General features: G+C 41.3%; 2 protein-coding genes across 2 annotated transcripts; one reads left to right on the top strand and one right to left on the bottom strand.

The window, feature by feature from the left end:
* Positions 1–137: 137 nt before the first annotated feature.
* Positions 138–22,380, bottom strand: trpm5 (transient receptor potential cation channel, subfamily M, member 5). Its single transcript, XM_054613598.1, has 26 exons — positions 22,354–22,380; positions 20,294–20,361; positions 19,881–20,037; positions 19,612–19,792; positions 19,068–19,240; positions 18,766–18,943; positions 17,214–17,278; positions 16,613–16,798; positions 16,193–16,292; positions 15,804–15,922; positions 14,578–14,925; positions 13,548–13,691; positions 9,228–9,351; positions 8,908–9,053; positions 7,721–7,833; positions 7,520–7,621; positions 6,718–6,976; positions 3,770–3,888; positions 3,453–3,585; positions 2,443–2,617; positions 2,098–2,266; positions 1,783–1,961; positions 1,398–1,530; positions 657–729; positions 424–514; positions 138–283 (listed from the first exon to the last, which is right to left on the bottom strand). The coding sequence occupies exons 1-26, from the start codon at positions 22,378–22,380 to the stop codon at positions 153–155; spliced, it is 3,693 nt and encodes a 1,230-aa protein (XP_054469573.1). The 3' UTR covers positions 138–152.
* A 1,444-nt stretch (positions 22,381–23,824) lies between these two features.
* On the top strand, positions 23,825–24,417 carry cdkn1ca (cyclin-dependent kinase inhibitor 1Ca). The gene is made up of 2 exons (XM_054616625.1): positions 23,825–24,218; positions 24,317–24,417. Exons 1-2 carry the CDS (start codon positions 23,825–23,827, stop codon positions 24,415–24,417), a joined length of 495 nt encoding a protein of 164 aa, XP_054472600.1.
* Positions 24,418–25,887: the final 1,470 nt, after the last annotated feature.

Below are 25,887 nucleotides of genomic sequence, written 5' to 3'. Positions count from 1 at the left end.
CAAAAACCAGCGAGACATCTGAGAAAACATCATTTTATTCATTTAAAGTCCATGCAAATCAATTTCCCCTTTCCCCCCCCAATCATTATACCTCGAAAAAATCATATATATATATATTGTATCATAAATAGCTGTGCTGTACTGTTATCACTTTATTCATCAATGTAAGGGAATTTCTTGTTAGCTCCATATCCGGAGTGACCTGGTTTGGCTTCATCCTCTTCTGGTTTCACTTCTCTGTCTGGTTGACTTTGAGGTGCGTCCTTCGTGCCTGTTAGAGACACTGCAGTCATATATTGATGATTCATTAGATCAAAATACATACAGCAGTGCAAGAGCATAATCACAGTACTATTAGATGAGAGAAGTATTTGTCTATTGTCACATGCAATTATGAGTCACTCATTCAGGTTTTAGACTCACTTGGCGCTCTTGGAGCTTCTTTCCCGCACTTCAGTGTGCTCTGAGCAAAGCACTCTGCCATCCAGGACAACACCTCTCCACAATATCTGACCTAGACAACGCCAGAAATGACTGAGTGGTTATTCAAACTGTATATTGGATTACTTAAAAGATAGTGGTATATGAAACAGGCTTAGGAAAATGCATAAAAGGTGAATACGGGTCACATGGTGCTGTCACTTTTTCAGATTTACCTGAGCGTCCATGGACGCCAGCCGTTTCTCTTGGTCTTTGAAGCCACCGACAATCCTCAGCAAGCTCTGAACCCTTGGTCACAAGCAAAAGAAAAAGTTATAAACATATTCAGTGCTGCAATCATTCTGAAAAGTGAAGCCAATGCTGAAGTGCCTAAAACTTGCATTCTCTCTAATGACCATCAGGGGGCGACTCCTCTGGTTGTATAGAAGTCTATGAGAAAATGACTCTACTTCTCTCTTGATTTATTCCCTCAGTAAACATTGTAAACATGAGTTTATGGTCTCAATCTCTAGTTTTAAGTCTTCTTCAATACAGCATGATGTTCATTTAGTAAATTATGCTCCATTTAGAGTCAAACAGACGTTAAAGCAGGGTATGCTTTAGGGCGGGGCTACCTTGTGATTGAAAGGTCATTACAACGGCGTTGTCCCTTCTGGGAGTTGTCCATGTTTTGTCTTCAGACTTTAACCCTTTCCTTGTGTGTTTTTTGGTTGCCTTAAAATGCCCTATTAAACCTCCGGTTATCCTTAGCTCCACCCTCTCATGTCATTTCTGGTTGCAAAAAACTAAGATGACGATGGCCAAAAACTCGTCTACAAACCGATACCTCCGCTATGGTAGTGTCCACTGGGGTATTTAGAGCTTGTTTGCTAAAAGGATTATATCCTCTCATACTCCCAACTATATGACAGGTTTACAGATTTTTTTTTTTACAATAATTACAAAACAACAATTACTTCGAGGAGGTACTCTTGAGTCTCTCCTCACTGCTCTCCCAATGCTGGCGCTCCAGTTTGGCCAGGTAGTTCTCTTTCTGCACCGTCTCCCATGTTATCAGCCTCTGGTCCAGCCCCGCCGGCAGCTCCCTCTCTGGAAAACACACACACACACACACACACACACACACACACACACACACACACACACACACACACACACATACACACACACATACACAAGGTAACAGCCCAATTAACCAACAGGCAATTTCCATGCATAGAGCAGGTGAAGAACAGAGATAAGCACACAGTTGGTTTCCAGTATTTAATTTCTTTTAATTTAGACAAATTGAAATTAACTACAATTGGCTTCCTAATGGAAGTACAAATATAACCTTCGTACCAAGATGCTCCTGCTTGGACCCGGGCTGTTTGACCATGCTGAGGAGGAGCTGAGAGAGGTGGCTGATGATGATGAAGGGCGGGGCCAGTGCCGGACGGCTGTGGTATTCCACAATCAGGTTGTATCTCTGGAACTTCCAGAAGATGTCTGCGTTGCCCTGCACTACCTGGAATGTGTAGCTGCAAATTGTAAAGGAAGAACAAGAAGACAAAATCAAGGAGTTTGAAATTTGCAAATATGCCACCAGCATATGTCAATGCATGTCATCAGACGGACAAACATAAGGAGGGTTTTTCTGTTTACACTGCCTCTGACCTGAACATGGCAATGAGCAGGTTCAGCAGCAGGACATTGGTGACAAGAAGGAAGATAACCAGCAGCAGGATAACCAGCCAGTTGGCGTAGATGTTGGGACATGGCGGCCTCAGGCCCATGATAATCTCCTCTGAGTCATTGGTGCAGTTGATTTCAGGCATGCGAGCAGCTGTGCTCCGTTAAATGGAGAAAATTAGATTAGAAAACATAACATCCAGGCCAATGGTGAGCATCCCTGATTGCATAAATAAATACAAAACAACATTTCACACAACATCGCACATTTCTTATATGTATGAATCCACGTTTAAAAAACTGCAAAAATAGCATCTATTGTTATTTTACCATCTATTTCCTCCAGGGGGATCTGGCCAAAAATGTGCAGGTAAGGGCGGTACAAGGCTCTGCGAAACACCCAGTCGATCCTCGGGTCATTGGGGTGGAGAAGAGCCTGGGTGGCGACGCCGTACGCAATCATCCACACGCTCAGGAAAAACAGGAAGAAGAAAACGTCCTTCATCTGTATAGGAGAAAAAAATACATGTTTTTATGTTCTCAATGGGCTACACAAGGTCTACATTGACTACATTTACATGAACAAAATATTGTGTTTTTTGTCTTCACTCAGGCTGTTTATATGGCTGAATTTTTTTTATTCCACTATTATTACCATTTACATGCAGCCGTGCATACTCCCATTAATGTTACCAGTGGTGGACTGTTCGAACACAGCCTCCCTCTTTCATTCCTACAACCACCTTTTGAAAAGGTGGGCCATAGTATGTGTGCAAATCCAAAAACCTGTTGATATCCAAGTCCTTATAACCAGAAATATGAGCTTTTCTTTTGGGCATGCATCTCAGAAAACTGTTGGCAGTTGGATAACTGTACAACGCACAGAGCTGACCATTAACATGCAACAGGCCTTGTGTTGCAAACTGCAGTAAAAACCCCCATTGAGAATATGAAACTAATATTACGGTCATATTCCACATGTCTTAAAGGGAAAGAAATATTGTCATATTCTGAACAATAGTCGGATATCAGTGTGCATGTAAACGCAGTCATTGTCTTCATCTATACCCTTGAACATCGCTAAAAGGTATCCGTTTTTCGGGAGGAAAACTTAAAGAGACAGGCGCTAAAACGGAGCATTTCTGACAGAGGGTGAACACAGACATGTTCAAACGGACAGTATGAGAAAAGCAAAGTGTTTTTTGAGCATTAAAGCATTTAAAACATGTTCAAGTAGAAATCCCAAATACAAGTATGAGCCTTAAAACCAGCATGATACGTCTCCTTTAAAAATGTTCATAATCAGACTGTTTAAATAGCAATGTTTTTGTTTTGCTCACCATTCTTTCCACAATGATGATCTTGGGGCCCAGCTGCTTATGAATGGCAAAGATGTGGATCAGACGAAGAGTGAACACCATGAAGTCTATCGCCAGAACCGTCCTTCCCGCCTCATACGTTCCGTCAACCATCCTGCAAAGTCAAAGAAAACCGACGATACTGTGCGGTTTATTCCTTCTTTCCATTCAGGTATTCATTCATTCAATCACTCCTTTGTTTTATCGCTCAATTCTAAACCAACATTACAACAAATCTAGAGCCTGTTGTGTCATGTTGTATTTCTCTGGTATCATTAATGCACTTTAATACCAGTTACCTGCATGAAACCCCGACGACAAAGAGGGAGATGGCGACCATGTCCATCTTGTTCCAGTTGTCCTCCACGTAGAGTTTGAACTTCTTCAAGATGCTCATCTCTTCGTCCGTGAAGAAGCTCTGTGTCATAAAAGATAGTTCACATATTACTATAATTCTTTGTCCAGCAACCTTATACTTGATATGAAAAGTGTGATGTGTTCTATTCCTTTTGCAAGACTGAGTCTGGCTTTCGTTTCTACATCCAAAATCGTTTGCTTTTGTAGCACAAGGAATAAAAGAAAGTGATAAAACAGTTTTGTTTTGAGATAAGATGAATAAAAAAACAACGTGTACAGAGTTGATAGTGTTAATGTGTTTCCTTGATATTTTTTTATTCAATATTGGGATGCTATTAACACATTTTTGCTATGGGAATGAAATATAAATAACATAGCTTAATGTCTCTAAATGTAGGTTGTATGCTGCTGTAAAGTTTCCATTTCATATGGTAATACATTCAGACCCTAATAGTCCTGGTTTATATGTAAATTAAGCTTTTTGTTGCACTTCTTTAAACCAACTAACATTTTTATCTGCCATGTCAGACGCTGGAGTCCTCCTCAGACACGCCTGCGGGGCCTAAAGGGAGTTAGCAATTACACGGTCCCGCTGCTTTAGAAGCACCTGCATGTGTCCCAAATTCTCAATCCTGTAAAAATGTCTCTTGCACTTAAGAGTGTGAGGTTGAGTTGTCTCCTGTGGTCTGAACCGAGCACCTGTAAGTGCATCAAGAGCCGCCGCTTGGTCCCCCGATGGGGCAGTTGGTTTGAGAACAAGGTGAGGAAAGTACGCTGCTTTTATAAAGTTATGGACTGCTGTGTAAGAGCTGGCTGTGCTGCAACAAAGACCAAGTAATCGAAGTACTACACAAGACACAGTTGTAATAATCAGCAGCACTATCACAGCTACAGTGGCTTGTAAAAGTATTTATTCCCTTTGGTGTTTTCCTTTTTTGTTGCATTACAAGCTGGAATTAAAGGGTTTTTATTTGGATTTTATGTAATGGTGCTCGATAAAATTGTCAAAATTGGTGAAAAGAAATTAAAAAAAAAAAAATATATATATATATATATATTTGCATCCAGTATTCATCCCCTTTGCCATGAAGGCCCTAATTAATAGCTAGTGCTACCAATTAGATTCAGAAGTTTCATAATTAGTTAAATAAAAGTCCCATGTTAGCCATCTCAGTGTCACATGATCTGTCTCATGGTCTCACTTTATATCCACACACATGTTCTAAAATGCCACAACACCATGAAGACCAAGGAGCTCTCCCAACAGATCAGGGACAAAGTTCTTGTGAAGTCCAGATTAATAAAAAAATAAACCAAAAGACGTGTGAGAATTCAAATGTGTTTTCTTATTTCGTTCTTTGAGCAATGGCCACCCTCATGGACAGCTACACCGATGTCCTCCAGCTCCTTCAGGGTTATCTGTAGTTCTTTTGTTTCCTCTCTGATTAATGCTCTCCTGGCCCGCTGAGGGTATTGGTCCTCTTTCTGACTTCTGATTCTATTTTGTAATAATGGATTTAAGTGATGCTCTTTGGGAAGTTTCAGATATTTTTTTAGAACCCAACCCTGATCTGGACTTCACCGGAATTTTGTCCCTGGAGAGCTCCTTGGTCTTTCTGGTGTTTAGGACTATGGGGCCTTTTAAGAACAGGTGTGTATACATACTGAGACCATGTGACATTCACACAGGTGGACTTTAATTAACTGATTATGTGACTTCTAAAAGGTTATTGGTAGCATTTCAGGATTCATAGCAAAGTGGGTGAATAAATTTTTTTTTTTTATTACATTTCACTTCACCAATTTTGAGTATTTTGTGTAGCTCCAATAAATAAAATCCAAATCTAATCAAACTCCAGATTATAATGCAAAACAATATGAAACATGAATGCTTTGGCAAGCCACTCTAAATCTACTTCTACTAGATATTTTCTGTTCAGACCTGTTCGGTTTCAGCGTGTTTAAGAGAAATAATTCCCCACCATAATATTTTAATTAAAGCAGGCGGGGAGTCTGGTCTTCCTTTGCTCTTTTTCTTGCTGATGATATCTGACCTTTTCAGAGCGTACATGATTTGCAAAAAGAGCTGGAAGTTTCAAGGTCTAAGGTGTAGAGTAAGATAGTGAGGGCTAACTAATCAAATGTCATCAGATGAATTGGTGTCAGTTTAATAGAAAGCAGTGATAATGTGTAAATTACTATAAATCAGCCCTGATTATGTTAAATCTCTCCCAGAATGACATTATACAAATTGTATGAAATAATACGCCAATGTCCTCAACCAGCATGTGATGTCTACATATCTACCATATATTACTACCTATCAACTGATGCAACAACATATCGGATTTAACATCTTTATGAGAGCGAGCAGCCTTACACCAGCCCATCTATCCCATTCTGTCACCTCGTTTTATGACAAACAATAGAGGCCCCTATGCTATTGTCGTCCTTTGGGGAGAACCATGCACCCCTGGGCTCGGAAGCTTGATAGGGTCCCCGAAGCAGTGTGGTTCTTTATTTGGAAACCTTTGCCGTGGTTCTGTTCGGCTCGGGGACTTTCTGAGAGGCGTGTTGAAAATAAAAAGCGAGAAGGGAGAACGAGGCCTGTCCCATCTGGGGACTTTGAGCCCAAGGGAGGGGGGGAGGCTCACGGGGTAAGAGAGTCAGAGCGGAAAGGTGAAAAGCTCATGAATCCTTAAAACCCCAGAGAGGATGTGCTTATTGTAGCGACTCACGCTGACTTTTCAGGCATGAACGCTGGCATGCAATCACATCTAAATAAGCTGCATGGATATATGTCCTTAACAAAAGAAATATATCACAAAACAATGATGTGGGAACTTAAAATGTGTTGGGAAACAGGATTATAAAGGGGCCAGAGAGTCACCTGTCTGATTTCCTCCAGCACCAACGTGAAGACCCAGAAGTAGAGCATGATCTCTGCGGCCCCGGGGCCGAGCGGCGGGGGCGGGCGGAAGTCCAGCAGGAGCACGTAGGTGAAGAGGAAGAGGAAGGCGAAGTACATGATGACGTTGCCGAGGAACACGGTGACGGCGGCGCTCCAGAAGCGGCGCCAGCGGCGGAGCAGGTAGCGCCACCAGACCGAGGCGCAGCTCTGGGCTGCCGGACCTCCAGGAGACGTGTCCCTATGAAGACAAACAGAGGACTCTCCAACCATTTTCACAAACAAAAAACATAACTAGCAATATAGTGATTTAAAAGCTGGACCATGGGAATATTATTGATGTTTTTTTAATCTTTGATGATTCTGGTTTGTTGATGCAGTCAGGATGCACTCAGGGTTTTATGTTATGTCATCACATTGTCTTATGTGAGTGTGTGTGTTGTTTTAAGCAGGGGTTTTACACATTTTTATGATATGTTTTATGTGTTTAATCCTGTTTTTGCTCAAGTCTTTGTGTTGCTGGTGTCTAACTTGGCTGTCACTTGGGGAAAATACATTTGAAGTTGAAATGAAAATGTGAATCTATGTGGTGCATCTGACTTTTATGCTGTAGCTGAAATGAAGCTCGGGTCAGGTACAGTTTGATTGTCAGTATACGATGCAGAAAGATAAGGATGAGAATAAAAATAAGAAATTGAGCAGTTAAACATCTGAGATAATTATAATGAAGTTCATTTTCATATTATTTATCAGCAATTTAAGTATTATTCCACTGCAAACTCACGAAGGGTCGTCGTCGTCAGTTAACAGTAAAGCCTTTTCCGTGTCCAGACTGTCCAGCTCCACAAACTGCTCACGGCTGTTTCGGTTATCAAGTTCCTCATCGCTGAAAAACACATGAAAGAGAGCGTGTGTTGGAGCACACAACAAAAAAAGATGTACAGTGCATCCACATGGCTGAGAAGAATCACTTAGGATTGATCACCTGAACTTTATGAGGTTGGTCCAGATGAGCGGAGGACAGAAGAAAGACACCACCAGTTTGGAGATGGCCGTGTCCGTCGTCATCGCCCCCCACCAGATCTTTGTGAGGAGGGCCTGGCATAAAAGTTTAGCTTTGTATCATTAAACATCAGAGCAGGGGAAAAACTAACTCAACGTCTGAATGAAGTTCACCACAAGAGGGCATCAGAGGCCTCTGAGTATTTCTGCCTTTCAGTCTTGTGACTAAATCCATGGCAGCATAGAAACAGAGAGCTATCCCAGCTGGTTATCAGATGAAGAATGCTAATTTTTCCCTCCTCTATACACCATTTCATATGACGTGTGAACCATTTTCTTTTTCGCAGCTGTCATGTTGCAGTCTGATGAGTCACTTACATGAAAAGGACACCTGATGCTCAGTCATGGGTTTGTCCACCTTTTGTAACAGAACAGTAAAATTCATGTTCTCTCCAAACATTAAGCACTTTCCCATTCAGAAAGGTCTTTTTTGATAGTTTTCTGCACACTAACTGTCCTTTTCCTTCTGACATTGAATCCCGATTAACTCTCAATGGGGACTTTGAAACGACAAGGGCGTCTAACTTTGTAAAATTGTATAAAGAATGGAGTCTAGTGACAAGCGAAGTGATATGACTTTGAAATACGTATCTAAGTGCACAGCATCACAGTATTTCAATAGATAAGGCAGCAAAATGACCTACATAATCAAATACACAATATTTGGGTGAAAGTTAAAGAGGACACTCACTTGGTCAGTGATAGTGCGCATACATTTGGGTATCTGGCTTTCCTACCAACACACAAACTGTGAAATAAGACAACCCAGTGAGCATTTGTGGGCTGCCTAGATCAGAAAACATATTTATCTAACGAGCTGCAGCTATAGAACTACCTTTGCAAGGGTGCACCTTTTTTTCTTAAAGAGACAGGCGCTAAAACAGAGCGTTTCAGACAGAGGGTGAGTACAGGTATATTCAGACAGACAGTATGAGAAAAATAAAGTGTTTTATGAGCATTAAAGCTTGTAAACATGTTCAGGTAGAAACCCAAAATACAGGTTAGAACCCGACAAATGAGCATCACATGTCCCCTTTAAATGTTTCACAATAGCTGAAAGAATCAGCTCAGTTGGAGCCGAAGTAGCATATGGACGTGTGTCCTTGTTACCTGAACTCCATCGTGGGCAAAGAAGGCTTTGGCGTCCGCCTCAGTGGCCAAGTTAAGGACCGTAGATTTGCTCCAGCAATGTGTTCTTCTCACTAACAAAGCGTAAGCCCTGTCTTCACTGTTGGAGTAGCACTCTCCAAAGACATCTGCCACAATTAGCACAGTAGGTACATAGTGTTAGCCGCTCGGCTGAATTTGAAGAATTTGCAGATTCATATTTCATTCCCTTTCCATTCTTTGTGTTGTTCGAGGTCAGTGAGTGTACCTCTTGCTATGTTTGTCCTTTTTTTGCTTTGTCACAGAATGGTTGATGTACTCACCAAGGGCGAACTGCTCATACTTCGCCTCCTTCATACTGCGTGCAGACTCTGCCTCGGATTCCAGTCGTGCCATCTCTTTCAGAATCTTACAACCCGCCAGCGCTGCCGCAACCGCCTCAGGGCCCTGAAGGATTAAAAGAAAGCTGGATCCAAGAAATGGGTCTGAGAGAGGGATCTGAGAAATCTAGTTAAGAATTTTAGATAGCTACCTAGTACTGTGTACATCCGGCTGCAATACTTACACACACATATGGTGCATAAGTTCACGACTTACATAAAATGCGAGCATTCCTGTGTTGCTCAAGTGATCATATTTGAAATGATAGACCTCTTTACCCTGTATTTACCACTGATGGGAGCAAACTTTTGAACAGCAGTGGAGAACATTCTTAGATGTAGTTTCTGCCTGTCTTCACCTGTCAATCAGTTTGAGTGTGATAGCAGGTTCAAACCCTATGCTTTGAATTCTGGTTGTGGACTCATCTCACCTTGGACATGACTCTAATGGTGTTTTCACAGACCTGAAATAAAGAAAAACTACCCTCAAACTTAAAGGACTTTGCCAGTGTTTTTCCCATTTGCTATGATTCATGCATACTTAACTTTTTGTTAACGAATGTGTGATGTAGAAAAACAATTAGAAACACTTGAGGTCAAATGGCAAATGATTCATTTAAACTAATAGGAAATGATTCATTTAAATGCTGTTTAAGTGCCAAATAATTGTTTGTGAATGTTTTTTTTTTTTTAATTGGAACAAACTTTCAGCTAAATTCATCCACCGTTTGCATGCACAGTGTGCGTTCAGGAAGTAAAGATGTGCACGCACACCGGGATGCCAGCAGAGTCCCGGGAGTCTTACAGCTCGTTTGACCTGCTGTCCGTGTAGTTGGAATAAAACTCATCTTGAAACATCAAGGCCTTTTGTCGATCATTACACTTGGAAAGATTATTTGCAAAGGAACGGCTGGCTGCCAAACAACCCCACAGCACTCGATATCAGACAGCGAGCTGCAGCAGAAGATGACGTTTGCCAGCAGAAACTGTTCTGGAAAGGCAGCGCGGTTCCCTGCAGCAAGGATTAAAAAACCCGCAGGTCTGTACTGGGCACAAACACACTGACACTGGAAGAATTTAGAAGCAATTTCATAAGAAAAACTAGAGCGCAGACAATGGTGCATTCACATGCTCCTTGGATGGTCCCATTTCCTGTGTTAGGATGGATAGATATAGATATGATATTTTTTTTATTTTCGTGTCATGCACAAAAAACGTGCCCAACCTTCATGGGTTTACAAGACACCAACAATACAGCTGCAGTGGATCCACATCTCATCAAGTCACATTTGATTACAAAATAACATGTTGCTTCAGCGCTCCATCTTAAAGAAAACATTCTGTCTTCTCTCCTCCGGCCTGGCAAATACAATCTGCGACAAAGAAGGTTCCTTTCCTAAAACGCAACTCGAGTGTTTCATAATCATCCAGCCAAAAGAAATCAACATAAATGGAAGTCATTTTACTGAAGAGGACATCCCTTATGTCCTCGTAGGAAGTCATTCTTCCAAAATCAGTGTGTTTGTGTGAGAACAAATAGTGAGTGCTACAAATAAGATGTGTTGTTATTTTATTGCTCAGAGCTTTTAAATAACAGGTTAGCTGTTTCTGAATTGTCGATCTGACTTCAGGGAGCATCAAAACATTTTCAGATTATTCCAACACCACATGAAGGCAGCACAAATTGCCTGTCTCGCAGGGTTAAACTGTCTTTATATGACATTTAGAGCATTAATATAGCATTTAATAACTATATATATATACATATGTATGTATGTATATATATATGTAAAGATATAGGAGTACTGTCTAGCTGAGCAGAGAATGAAGTCACTCTCCCTCTGTGTGTGTTGTTATCAGAGTTTCTCAGTGCTGTGTTCACAAAGCAGGGCTGGCAGTGCATGTTTTTAATGCATGTTAGCTAGCTCATGGTCGCCACTGTGCACTGTCCTTCAGCAACTTCATTGAAAGTGAAACATAATTTGTGTTTCCGCCACGTCGGATCAGTAGTTTAGTCTGTTTTCTTCTAGCAAACAGACAAACAAACAGACAAGCATAGCTAACTGTTGTTTATGTGGACCCTAAATGTTAGCAGATGGGATTTCTTGTTGAAATATGATCATGACAGATTGTTGTATAAGGAGGACGGGGGGGACATCACTTTAACAGGAGGGAAACACTATTCATCTGGAGAACAAACTTCGACATAACACCGGCACTGAATCTTTTAGTAGCACCGGAATGTAACAGCCTACTTTTTACCTGAGGAACATCATGTCTTCATTCACTTTACTCACTGCAAGTTACATGATTGATCTGCAAAATATGCATCACCATTTTTCTTTTCTTACTGCGAGTGAGATGAGAAGATAGATATCACTCTCATATCATTCCATGCACAAATGAAGCAGGAGCAGAGAGAGACTTAGCTTAGTTTTGCATAATGACTGGAAATAAAAAAACAAAGTTTTTTGGCTCAGTCCGAAGGATTTCTCTCTCTCTCTTTCTCTCTCTCTTTCTTTTTCTCTCTGAAGCAAAACTGCTCCAAGAAATTGTAATGGCACGTCACTCTGTAAAACTACAACTTGTTTTTTTACACTTCTGATTTTGCACAGATTAAATAAGATGTAACATGTTCATTAGTGATCTTAATGGGTCCTAGTAGGTGAAATTTGAATCTTTAAACCAGTGTTTTAACACCACCACGTTGATTTTACCAACTTAGTCATAAGAGGGTGATAATCAATGTGTTTTCTTTCAAAATATAAAATCTTTAATTCTCTCTGGTAAAACATTGGACTTGTCTATTATGGCATTATAGTAGATTATGTTTGTTGGATTATATTGTAACTTTCTATGATCAACAGGTATTAGTAACATTTAAAGGGGACATATCATGAATGACTTTTTTAGTGCTTGTGCACTAAAGTTTCCTACCAACTCACAAAAGGTAAAATAACACAACCCAGTGAGTAGTTTTTGTGGGCTGCCTGGATCCATAACCATGAGATTCAACAAGTTTTTCAAATTTAGCTCGACTTCCTGTGTCACATGAACTGCCTTTAGTAATAACTGACTGTCAACCTGCCAATCAGACCCTTAGAGCAGACTGTGCTTTTTCTGTAGTGTGCCTTAAATAGACATGCGCTAAAACGTTTCAGACAGAGGCTGAAAAACAGGTATATTCAGACAGACAGTATAAGAAAGTGTTTTTTTAGCTTTAGGCACGTAAACATGTTCTAGTAGAAACCCAAAATACAAGTATGAATCTGAAAATGAGCATGGTATGTATCCTTTAATGGCCCTATATGTTGAAGAAGCAACATACTAAAACAGAGGTCTCTCCATTTGAAGCTACACTTAGCGGTGTGGACCTCAACCCTCTTTATTCAAATGATCGATATTCCCATACACCAAGCTGTATAATGTTCCTCCCGGGTTCATTTATATAGGGGGGTATTTTGCAAGCATAAGCCAGACGGCAAGGATAATTGTGATGAGGCTCTCACCATGAGAGATACTTCAAACAATGAAATTATGAATGCAGATATCCCAGCCAGAGTGTGAGAGGGGAAAAAAAAGAAAAAAAAAGATTTGCAGTGGGGGTTGTACACACACTCAATGCAATTACCATAATTTCAGATAATGTTTGAAATAAGACGCAGGAAAAAAGGAGCACATGAGGGTGACCGCTTGTGAGATTAAAATAATTGGTTCCCTTAATTCGGGGAAGGGCAATAAGGAAATGAAAGGTGCCTTGAAGAGTCGTTGAAAACAAAGAGTAATTATCATTGATTGGTGTCTTTTAAACTACTCATAGTGCATCAATCCCGTGTCAGGATGTTAACCTCATCAGGACTTTAGATACGCCCGCACTACCTCACAGCTCGTTGAATGCGCTGCCTCATGAAGCAGCATGACCTTCGTTTGAATAATGTTCTTGGAGATAAGATAGCTTTTTTTGGTTCACCTGAGTTTCCTCATAAATAATGCCGTTTGCAGGGCTCTTTTATCTGCGGTGGCATTTTCATATTGCAGGACTGACCTGCACCTGTGCTGCGCCGGCCCACATCACTCTCGTTCCCTTCCTGAACCTAGAATACAAACTAGCACAGCGTCATTTAACTCACTTCACTTTGGTTTAGAATAGTGTTTGCCAATGCCAGGCACATTTTGGGCTTTCATCGATTGAAACCACACAGAGAGAGTGAGATAGTGTACGAGCCGGAGCCCAAGTGTATTAAAGAAGCTGACGAGACTGACCATAGCCCAAAAGTAGTTGGCCATCTGCTGTCGGTTCTGAAGGACGGCCCAGAGGAAGAGGTCTCTCCAAGGATGTTCGCAGCGCTCCTCCAACTCGGCCAGGTTCTTCTGGGTGTGGAACAGTCGGCCCTTCGCTGGCTTCTCCTATAAACGCACACACTTTATTAAATATGCATAGTTCACAGAGTAGCTGCACGCAGTTTACAGAAGTGTGCATTTCTTACATGAGTCACACAATCTATGGTCATTACTGCAAAACAAATCACTTCCTCTGGTACCTGGTATTCTGTTGGTCTGTCCACAGGATATGTAGGTTTTTTTTTAAAATAAATGCATGAAACGAGCTTCTTGGCAGCTTCTCTGCCAAGAAGCAATTTGATTTTAAGTCTTGAACTGTGCTATAGTTTCCTTTTTACAGCATTATACAGTGCTAACAACATACAGAGATGGGTAATTAACTGCAAACCCAGAGGGTATATATAGATGTGATTTCTTAAGGTGTGAGACCAGGTTTGATGTGTGATGATCCATCTCTTTCTTTCTGCAATTATGGGTGAATCGAGGGGCCTCAGTCACAGGAACAATCTGAAGGGTTGCACTTTGGCTAACAGGATATAAAGAACTGAAATGACTTTTGAGTTTTGTTGGTTAGATTTTATGTTTAACCCTTGCAAGTGAAAGGTGACATCACCATTAAAGGTTCACTGTTTCCCAGGAAGTGAGTTTACCATGAAGTCTGTATATTTTCTTGCATCTTTCAGGCATTTAAGGATTTTAAATGAAACCGTCTGAGAGGTTTAGAAGTGAAAATCCCTGTCCGCTCACAACTCAAAGACAAATTCTTACTGTGACAGGGGAGCAGAAATGTTGTAAACATCGCTTCTTTTTAAGATATCACAAGCTGAAAGGGATGAGAACCGCTGCAAAAATAAATACAAGATGGAACTTAATCCATCAGTTGAAAAGGATCTCTCATTCGGTGCAGTACATATGATTTACTGGAACTTTCTAGACAGAGCGTATCACTCACTGTGGGAATCTTTTGGTAAAAGCCTTTGCAGGAGTCGTGGAGGAAGTCTTTCAGCACTTTGGCGACCTCGTAGAGGGTGAAGCGGGGTTTCCGGTCCCCTTGCTCGGGCGGGTGGTGCCCAGGTGGACCGGGCGTCCTGGCGGCTCCGAGCAGAAGCTGCTTCTCCTCGTACTTTTTGAGGAGCAGGTTGTGAAAGAGGCTCTTCTCCGACACGGACCAGTAGAGCTCCTGCAGACGGCCGTAGGTAAGGAACTCGCCCAGGTTCACGCCGTTGTCCACAAAGAGGCGCACAAAGTCGGGTTTGTCATTGACCAGCGCATCCATCATCACCTCTTCAAGGTCGCATGCCTGTAAAGATGGAGCGTCTTTGTTAGAATGACTCGTAAAGCAGACATCCTTTTCTTCTTACTGTGAAAAGGCCTTGTAATGGTGAGGCTTTTCCCTCCTTTACTGTCATGTAAACTGGCATTCCACTCATATTTGTGCACTATATAATTTAGCTAGTCTTTTTATACTTATTTTTAGCTACGCCAGCTGTTAAGCTCGTGGGGTGGGAATTTTCCGGTTGATCTGTCAACTACTCAGTTCAGACAGAGCTATTTCAAAAACTGTTGGGTGGGTTGTCAGTTTTGTACAGACATACATGATCCCCAGAGAATGAATCTTCATTAATTTAATTATCTCCTGGTTGCTTCCTCATCAGGTTGACATTTGTGGTTTTCAGTGAAATGTCTCGTCAATGAGTTAATGGATGTGTGTTAATCAAGTGGCTGCGAAATGAAGCCAACATGGTGCCAAAAACTGCAGTTCCTCAAATGGCCTCTTGAGGCTGGCTCCAAAAGTGAGTCAGTCCTGATAAACCATCATGTTAAAATGCCCAACTCTACAACAGAAATAAACATGTTGGTTTTAAGAATGTTTTTGGTCTTTTAGGCTAATTTCCCTGTTCACGACAAGACAGAGTTTGAAATGTAAATAAAACTCACCTATTTAAGATAATCTAAGGCATAAAGTGTTAGCAGGTTAACACTAAACTAAGTAAATTATGTTAGAACCCTCACTGTGTAAGCTAAACTAGCCTCACTGCTCGTACAGTTCATTTCATTTTTTTTTTAAAATGCCAAACTTCGACATGATTTACGATTCAAACTTGACAGTTTTAACACCTCTGAATATGAGAAGAAGTTTAATTACAAACCTCTTCTCAAAATGACTGTTCCTCTCACCTTCCACTCCACATCTCCATTAAAGATGTCGCTCTTGGCGATGTCCACCCTGTTCCAGGCCACAGCCAGCTTCAGCTCGTCCAGGAAGTCTTGGGCTTCCTGGCTTTGGCTCTTACAAGCTAAAACACACACACACACACACACACACACACACACACACACAACACACACACACACACACACACACACACACACACACACACACACAAACAAACAAACACAACATATAAGATGTCAACATGTTCACGAACGATGAAGTACTCAAAGTGTCAAGGCTATCTCGCTCTGTCTCCATGAAGCTGTTAAGTCACGAAAACCCGAGCTGTAATTGTACAACCTGAGAAAAATTGCAAGTTTCTCGACAACATATCTCTGACAAGGTACTTTACCCTTGACTAGAGCTTTGAGGATGACCGTGTCCAGCTCGGAGCTCTCCTGCCCAGGGTCGTGGACAGTTAGGAGATGCCCGTGATCAAGTATCTTCTGGATCTGATTGGCAGGTTATCAACAGTCAGTTATTGATAATTCCACATTTGATAATGCATTGTTTACTTTAAAATGACAATCCCTTCACTGTGTGTGTGTCAGCTTGGAAAAAAAGAACATCATTACTTTCTTTCCCTCCCCACCTTCATATCCTTAATTAGGTCATCACAAACACATTCTGAAGATAAGGATAAAGAATCCCACTCTAGCTTCCCTCACAATCTTCCCCACTGTGCCCCATTTTTCTGGCAGCATGAACGCGTGATATTTGTGTGTGTGTGTGTGTGCCTGCCTCCACGCTGCGCACTGCACATCGCTCTCACCAGCTTGACCCAGTTACTGATGTCTGTGCCGTGGTGGGCATTCGGAAAGGTGTCCAGCAGCAGCTCGTGAACACTGTCCACATCCCAGCAGCCGCTATTCATCAGCGTGACGAGGATGTCGGCCACGCCTCCCGAGCCAGCCAGGATCAGCCACGGTGTCGAGTTGCCGATGCCTTTGTGCATTCTCTGCAGACAGGGAACACAGTGTTCCCACTCAGGAGCAAACTCAGAAAACAACCCTCGTTTTCCACTGAATAACTTCGACAGCGAACATAAACAAAGCATTATATCGATCAGCCGCGTTTCGTAATTGTGGTTGTGGCTCTGTTTATGCAAATTGGGTGGCTTTGACAGGCTTTTCTAGCCCAAGGGATTAGGTTTATGAAAACAGAATTGATTCCTCAGTCTGGCTTTGGCCCGCAACTTCAGGAAGGTGGCACATCCAAAATTTGATTCGGAGCCTAATTCTCAAGCCTAAGCCACTGTTTGATTGTGCACATTCACATGACAAACAGATATCCAGCTCTCAAAAGGTCTCTTTGTGGTCTAGGCTTTAAAGTTATTGAGTGACTAACAAGCAGCTTAATGAAATTAAACTCACCTTCAGGATTCTGGGCTCCCCGTGGACCAGGAGACACAGAACAGGGATCTCGAAACTGCCCACGCCTGAAAGCACCAAAGTATCTTACATCAATAATAATAATATCTTGTGCATTGTCTCAAATTATTTTCTGCCATCGGTGTGGACTGGATGATGAATGTTAGTTAGAGTCTGATGGTTTGCATGGTAGCCTGTCACCAAAGACTGATGTTCCCAATTTTTTTTTACATGGGAACCGTTTTGGAGGCTTCAAGGGGTCAAACAAGAGTAGAACAATCAAATAACATTGAGTAGAAGGAAAAGTCGGATACATTAGCAGAATGTGCACGCCGTGGCACGTTTTGTTTTCCTACAACTCCACATATTTATCTTGTGGTCCCTTGAGGGGTCCCGACTCATAGATTGGAAAGCAATATATTAATATGTGCACGTGCTAGGCCAGGGTTTCCTCGAAAACAATTATTCTGTCTGTCTGCTGATTTTAACAATTTTTACTTATTTATTATTCCTTATTGTGTGATTACTTATTTATTTGACTTGTTTTGATCATGTTTTTTTTACTTATGTCTCTTGTTTGCACTGTCCAATCCTGCACATTTCCCCGCTGTGGGATTTATAAAGGATTTTCTTATCTTATCTTATCTTATCTTAAACTGGTCAGCCCGGTGCATGGTTGCAGTAAACACGTGTTTCATGTTGTGAATTCAAACAAAAACACTTTTTTTTAGGTTGAGGCAACACAACCACCTCATTGGGTTGATGAAAGAACATCATGGTTGGGCTTAAAATAGCTACATAAACAAATAAAGTCAAATTTACATTCATGATGCTCCTTTAAGGGTCCTCCACTGACTCACAAAGAATTAATTTTACATTTATAAACTACATTAAAAATGGCTTTGCAAATGTTTTCTGACCTCAAGCGTACACACAATGCATTTTAATGAGTGTAAACATAACTTTTGTTTGTTATTAAGTAAAACTCCACCTTGGATTTCTGCTTAAATCTTGCAAAGCAGCACCAGTTATCTCTCTTAGCTCATTTGTGGTTTTAGAGTCAAAGAATACTAATGTGAGTGCTAATGTTGTGGATTCTGCTCGCTCTCTGTTCTTTTGGAGACAGTTTGTTTTCAATCCCATATATTTACTTCCCCTTGGGCAGTAAAGAGCGCATTCCCAACATACATAAATTCAATTGCAGACGTATTGCATAAAGCGAGCAGATGTGCCTTTACTGAGCTTTACAATTTTGAGGCTTATGATTTTACAGCCAGCTATATGATAAGGTCATAAAATCTGAAGCAGGCTTTTCATTAAACCATCAGTATATGAAGCAGCCTCCTGTATTAAAAACAGCTCGACAGAAAAATATAGTTAACGCTTCTATAATTTAAATAAAATGAATACTCCTACTTTTAATATTAAAGTGCATTTTACTGTTTATATTGTTTATTTATTGAAGTCAATGCAGCACTTCAACATTGAATATTTTAAATCCTGGTATGTTGTCATTGCTCATGTAAAGGATTCTCCGGACCTAAAGGGGCTTTACCTCCATATCCGGTGCGCTGAAGAGAGATGTGTTTGAGCAGCTTCACCCTCATCTCACTGGTGGCTCCTGGTCTGTTGGGATCCTCCTCCACCAGCACAAAGTGGGAGTGGTGGCTGTCCAGAGAATACACCGACCCGTGGGGCAAGTCCTCCGGCTTGTACACTGCAGGCTCGTCCACCTTGAGAACAGGAATAAGGGTGTGCAGAGAGACAAGAGGATGGCACGAGGTGTAAATATCTACTTTTTTTGGACATTGCTGCTGTGTTGATTATCTCTACATATCGTCTGTTTATGACGTAGACCTTGGGGTAGTTGCTGGTGAGCGCCTCTCGGTTGTGGATCATGTTCCAGGGCGCGATGCCGATGGCCACTACTCTGACTTTAGAGGAGGTGCTGGCCAACGAATGATCTCTCACCGCCTGGCCCAAGTGCTTGGTGATGCCAAAGCGAAGGCCATTAGTCAGAATCCATGCCCCTGGAGAACAGATAAGAAGTTGTATGTAAGTGTGCATTTGGTCACTTTTTTGTGCCCCTTGTAGCAGGATCTATGAGAAGTAAAAGCAAGTCTCTATGTGTCAAACCAGAGAGCTTTGTCCTGGATTCCAGTCGACCTATTGGTTGTGCTAATTAGGTTACCGCCTTAGTGGATATGAAGCATTCTGTGTTAGACCTTTAAGTCATGCAAATATTTTACTCTTCATGCCATTAAAAAACACATGAAAAAAAGAAATTAGGATTTGGTCTTTTCTGCTACCAGCCAACATGGGGCGACAGACATCACATTCTCCGTCATCTGTTGTTGGTTTTCAAAAAGCCAAGACCAGTTTTGGCCCACTGATTTATCACCTGTGCTCTGTGCAGCCTTCACAAGTCCTTTTCTCAGAGTGTCCCTGAGCCAGGGCTTCATCTGAGTCATCTCATCTCCGCCCACCAGCGCCACCACCAGGTGTGGGGGAGAGAGGCCCCACTCCTCCGTCAACATCTGGTAGATCAGCACCGGGTCCGTGTCGCTGCGGACCCTCAAAAACTGGAAATAAAGAAACGAGTCGATATGTCATTGTTCTTGAAAGATCTACCAATGTCGTTATATAACCTTTAGTATTTGTTGGTTTCACCTTTCCTCTCGTCTTAGTAGGGCCAACGAAGTCAATGTCGCCCACTCTTCCGGACGCCCAGTGGCTCTTCTCCTTCTTCATTCTGCTTGCAAGACCTCTGGCGACATTCTCCAGCGTCTCATCCACTGTAGAGCAGCAGGAACAGCCCAGCAGGACACTGAGAGAAACATGCATTCAGTGGATATGTGGATATGTGATATTTTTATCATACAGTCCTTTCTACCAACACACGCCAACTACCAACAACGTCTGTAGCATGATCTGTGATCTCCTGCTCATCTGGGACATCCGTCTCACTGTGTTCCTCAGAAACATGCACCAAGACTATCTCTCTCCTCCTGATCTCCCATAGTGTAGCAAGCATTTGAGTCTACTGTATCTGTTTGTGTTGTCTCTGAGTTCTACACACCCACCTGTGCTCCTCTGACCACTCCAGTACGTCCCCACATCGCAGACATCGAGTCTGTGGCTGCAGAATCTCCTGTAAACAAATGAATTCACAGATAACAATTTCCCCCTAAATCCATTATGACCCGCTCACCACTCTTTTGCACATTAGGGGAAAGGCTCTTAGAAATACTTGTGGTCAATGCAAAGTTGGCAGAATTTTCATCCTCGCTTCATATGCAAAACACGCTTCCTGCATGATGCTTGAACTAGAAATTTGTCAAAGACTGTCAGTCATATACATGAAACCAAGAAAACTGGGCCACGATACTGTGGGCTCCCACCAGAATCTCTAAACAAAACAAAACTCTCTGATATTTTGTCGAATGACAATAAAATATTTAGGTTTTCTTAAGCATTCTGGAGTCTGCTTTTGACATTATGACCTGGTTCATTTGGAGTTATTGTTTTACAATGAAAACAGCCACAGTCTGTTTATCTCTGAATGTTTATATTCATGGAAATAAATGACACTGAGTTCAGAAAGGAAACTCATTCATTATTGATAAGATAATCCGCTTGCCTGAGTGAACACAGACTTTTATCAGCCAGCCTTATTGCGTGGGCTGTTTGTGAAAGATGATTAGAACGAAAAAAATGCAGCACAAGCACATATTTCTTTGACAAAGAGCCTCCCTGGGTAAGAACAGTGTCTTAATAGAATTTTGGTGCGATGGTTAACACACACACACACACACACACACACACTGAGAGTCAATTTGTGTTGAGCCATCTGTTCTAATGTAAGTGAGCAGCTTGTTGCGGAGGCCTTAATTTGACTACAGGTCTGGATGTGGGAGGGAAAAGACTATTGGGTATGCAAACAGGACGATTTGCATGCAAAGGTACGGACACAGACACCCTCACACACACACACATACATTTCTAAATGACCAACAGTGGACCATCACACCAATACACACATATATGGACCTCTGTTTCTGGTAAATTCTTCTTCTAAGGTTTTTTCCCAGAATATCACTGCAAATGTGTTTTTTCTTTTAAGAAATTGCCAAGAGAGGTCTTGCATCCTTGAGATGTCTTCCTATCAAAGAATGGACCTCCATATATGGCAGTGGAACTGCTGGCATCCATTATTTCACCAACTGAGTGTTCGTTTTCCACAAAAACTTTCTTTGTTTCTTTCAAAAAGGGATAATTTCACCTCACTGTCATAAATATTTAAACATTTATCCGCAGTACAAATGTGGCAGAAATAATCATGGCCACTTTAACTGAGAATGAACAATATTTTTTCCTGCAAATCAGAAGTAACCTTTCTGCAAGCACTAATAACAAGGACGCAAAAACTTTACATCTTCCTTAAAGTCTGGTATAATGAACTTGTCTTTCTATCTTGCAGACAAGTTGATGATCTGGGATGTCCAAATCTAATTACAGCGAGCTGTTGGGCCCAGCAACCCCCTTCGGACTCATATCGAAACCTCTATTAAATTTGATGCGTTCATGAGAGAAAAAGCAATACTGTGTTTCCAAAAATCAATATTTGTTTTTGAATGTCAAGCACTTGAAATATTATTGTCATGGGAAGAATAATTAATCTTTCACTTTAATAAACCAAAAGAGAAAACATATTGCACATAACAAATGAGTGATATAAGAATAGCTCAGGGGAGAAATATATGAAATTCATTTTTGAAATACTTGAGAAAGAATCCTGTAGGTACATAAGTATAGGTTGTTATGGCTAAGAAAAGGATGAAACCAACAACTTGTGTTTCATTTTCAAAGTCAAACTTTGTAATTGCATCCTCTAGCTATGAAATCATAAACTGTTTTCCATTACACAACACACAAATCATAGTGATGATGTTTCCCATATTGCTTTATCACCCTTGACATACAATGTAGGCCGGATGTGTGTTACGAAAAGACACACTGTTTTGTGCGGAAAATGTTGGCCATCGTGTACAAATATTACATAAATATTTTCACTGCCAAATGCAGATGTCCCTTCAGTGTTTAACAGAAACAAACAAACAGCTGCTGCTCTGTCCGTACTCACCAGAGGTGTTCCTTGTCTCTCCTGCATGGCTCCAATGAATGCTCCTCTCGTCCTCCTGCTGAACCACACCTGTGAGGGCTGAGGGTTTTTTTCCTGCACAGCCCTCAGGTGAGCTTACCTGGGCGATCAGGAAGCGGCACAAAGGTGGGGCTCTCCTCCCTCCGGCCAATCCCAGACACTGCTGAGCACCGTCGCTTTGCATGCCGGTCAGCCGCTGCAAATCGCTCTCATCAGGACCAAACACACTCCTGCATTTATTTCAATTGCTTTACTGTATTTATTTATTTTACATATTTTCTTTGTCTACATTTCCAGATAGCACAATGAGGAAAATAGATGAACTTAATTCCTCCATTGAGCTCCAGCATTGATCCACATTCGGTCAATTTGACAGCTTTGCAATATCTAATATGAGGAGACAAATATGTAATATATGTCAAAGTAATTGTCGGATGAATTTCAGATTATTGTGCGTGTTGGTTGAAGTATCGCTCTATATTTACATTCTTTACTCAGCCATCATTATAGCAAAGACAATAGATAGAGAAGCAGTAGTTTATCAGGGTTGTGGCTCACATTGCCAACTATGATTATTATTTCTAGCATGAAAACACCCTATTAGTGTGTTTAATTGTGTGAGTGAGAACAGGGCCTTCCTCAGAGAAACGACAAAAACTGTTTAATCAAGTAATAATTATGATGTAATTAGCATATAACGGCTAAATTGATTTGTGTTTTCTAAAGCAATTGCAAAAAAATTAGGACCACTCCAATCTCTGGGGAACTTTTTCTTTCAATGGGTAAAACCAAAGCAATTAAAGCAAAGACTTAATTACTGTAATCTTGACCTACATGCAGCTTAAACTAAAACTCATTCAAACTCAGACCTTACATGAACTTCTACTTCATTCTGGAAAGCAGACTTTTGTCTCTATGGCCTCCTGGGAGAAACTCCTTTTAATGGCCACTAATCACCGTTCCCTCGAGGATAAACTGCTGCATGTTGGTTCCTTTTTCATTCAGAAAAAAACCCCCATAATGTACATAAACAGAAATGTCATTACTACAACTCTGAGGTTTGTTTAGGATTGTTGTGCCTCGTGCTAATCGGCTTGAAGTCATTCAAATGGAAAGTAGGACATGAAGAGGATTCACAACAATACACAAAGTATCCCAAATGGATCCGGGGGGGCTTTTATTGATGGTCTTGGGGGTATTCATCACACAATGAATGAATGAATGAATGAATGAATGAATGAATTTCCAACCCCCCTCCCCCTCCATCCCCTTGTCTGCCAATTCACAGAGCTGCAGCCAATCAGCATCCTCTGCTCTTTGTGTACAAACAGGACAACGTGGGTTCCTGCAGCCTTTAAAAGCATTGGATGTCCAGAGCAGAGCAGAGATCAGCTGCAACTACACCAAAGACTTTTTCCTCCACCACCACCAAAAAAAAAACTCAACAAGAAGCATGCAGAGGATGGATCCCAGAGAGGCGGTGTGCAGGAGTCTGTTCGGCCCGGTGGACCACGACCAGCTGCGCCGGGACTTGGTGCTGAAGCTGCGGGAGATGGAGGAGCAGGACTGCCGTCGCTGGAACTTCCACTTCCAGACTGAGACACCTCTGTCCGGCCGGTTCCAGTGGGAGGAAATACCCGCAGACTGCGCTCCGGTAGTCTATCAGGAGGAGGAGGAGGAGGAGGAGGAGGAGGAGGAGGACAGGCTGAGTGCAGGGACGGACCAGGAGAACCGCTCCAGCGTCTCCAATACGCACAAGTGTCCCGCAGAAGTGACGCCCGTCCGGAGGAAGAGGATGCTCTCCAAACCTGCAGCCAAGCCTGGATGCAATTACGCACGAATCACAGGTGAGAAACACCTGAGAGTCTTGCAGATGTGTAATGACTTTAAAAAAAGTTTCATGCTGAAAGCTCAAGATTATTCAATGCATTTCTTTTTTTGGCAGATTTCTTTGCAAAGAGAAGGAGGACGACAGAAACCAAAAGCATCCAGAATCCTTTCCACACAAGTTCCAGTGAAGCAGCTTCATGCAAAACGATAAGGTGACCAAGCTGCTGAACATGGACTATTTATAATGAATGGACTGGACCAAGGCCTATTCACTGCACCAAAGGATTGTATTTAATGTTATTTTATTTTATTTTATTTTATTAATGCCAGTTTTTGTATTACTTAACCGGGGGTTAAATTCTACCATTTTCTGTTATTTATTCTATTTATGGACTTTTAATTTAATGTCTTTACATTTTCTCATTGATCATTTTTTCCAAATATGTTTATTTATATGTGTTTGTTTTCTCATTGATAAATTACATGCATTTTTGTTTCTGTATGTTTCATCTCCTTTGTCAATCTTGTTGGTGGATTTCTGTAATATGAGCTATTTCTGTTAACGTTACAGAAAAAGCACTGTCTTGTCCTTGTCATGTTTGCCTAAATTAACTGTGAATGACTGCAAATGTTTTCAATTTTAATAAACTGTTTCATCTGTGACACTAATTCTACTTTTGGTTGGGTGATTATTATATTTGCTGAGGACTCCTTTGAGAATCTTTCAATTTCGAGATACGGCGCATTGAAACATTTCATATACAGACGAAAATGCAATTATCCGCAGTCTAATTTTAATTTGTTTATTCAATTTAGCAACCACCAACCATCAAAGTGATTTTATCAGTCTTGTAGAACATTATTAGCATCTTCATTTTGTTTCCTATCTTGTGGAAAACGAGGATGAATAGCTCAGAAAAACTTAATCAGTTCTCCAAACAATGCCTCCCAATTCTAAAGTCAAGGACTTCAAGCTTCCAAGTAAACTGGACCCTGCAGCACATAATGATAAATAAGTATTTCAAACACACTGAGCTGTTATATGCAACACAGAGTAGCCTATGTTTATTGGAAAACAACATGTATTCTTTGTATTGAGACAGTTTGCCTGAAGCAACATCTTGTCAGCCTTTGCCTTTATATGTTAAAGGTGCTATATAAGAGATTGGGAGCATTTCTACTGCCTCAACATGATGACTGCTGAGCCGGCGGCTCACAGCTAACAGTGCTAACAGTGCTCACAGTGCATGCAACGGCAAAAGTGCTACGCTTCTGCAAGAACACTGTCATCTAAGCTCTGAAAAGCTTTGATAACAACACACACAGAGGGAAAGTGACTTCATTTTCGCCCAGGTAGACATTACTCTACTTTAGCTTTACATATGAAAAAGTTGTTTTAATGCTCTGAAGGCCGTATATTCCACCTTTAGACATTTTAACTGCTTCTTTTCCTATAAAATGTTACTTTAAGGGCAGTTTCAGGTTTAAAAAGCAATGTCCTCATCATGAGCGCGACTAACATTTAATGAAAAAGCTGCTGTGTTAAATTACTGGCATAAAAAGCTGAACCCTAGGCTCGTACAATTGTAGCGATTTATGAAGAGGACATGAAAGTGTTAGATCTTCAATATGACTGCAGTCTTATGAGAAGGCACATCTTTGGTTTTGTGCTGACTCCGTGGCAGC

The sequence above is a fragment of the Anoplopoma fimbria genome, chromosome 2 (assembly GCF_027596085.1).
Source record: "Anoplopoma fimbria isolate UVic2021 breed Golden Eagle Sablefish chromosome 2, Afim_UVic_2022, whole genome shotgun sequence".
NCBI lineage: Eukaryota > Metazoa > Chordata > Actinopteri > Perciformes > Anoplopomatidae > Anoplopoma > Anoplopoma fimbria.
This window is presented reverse-complemented; position numbering and strand designations above follow the sequence as displayed.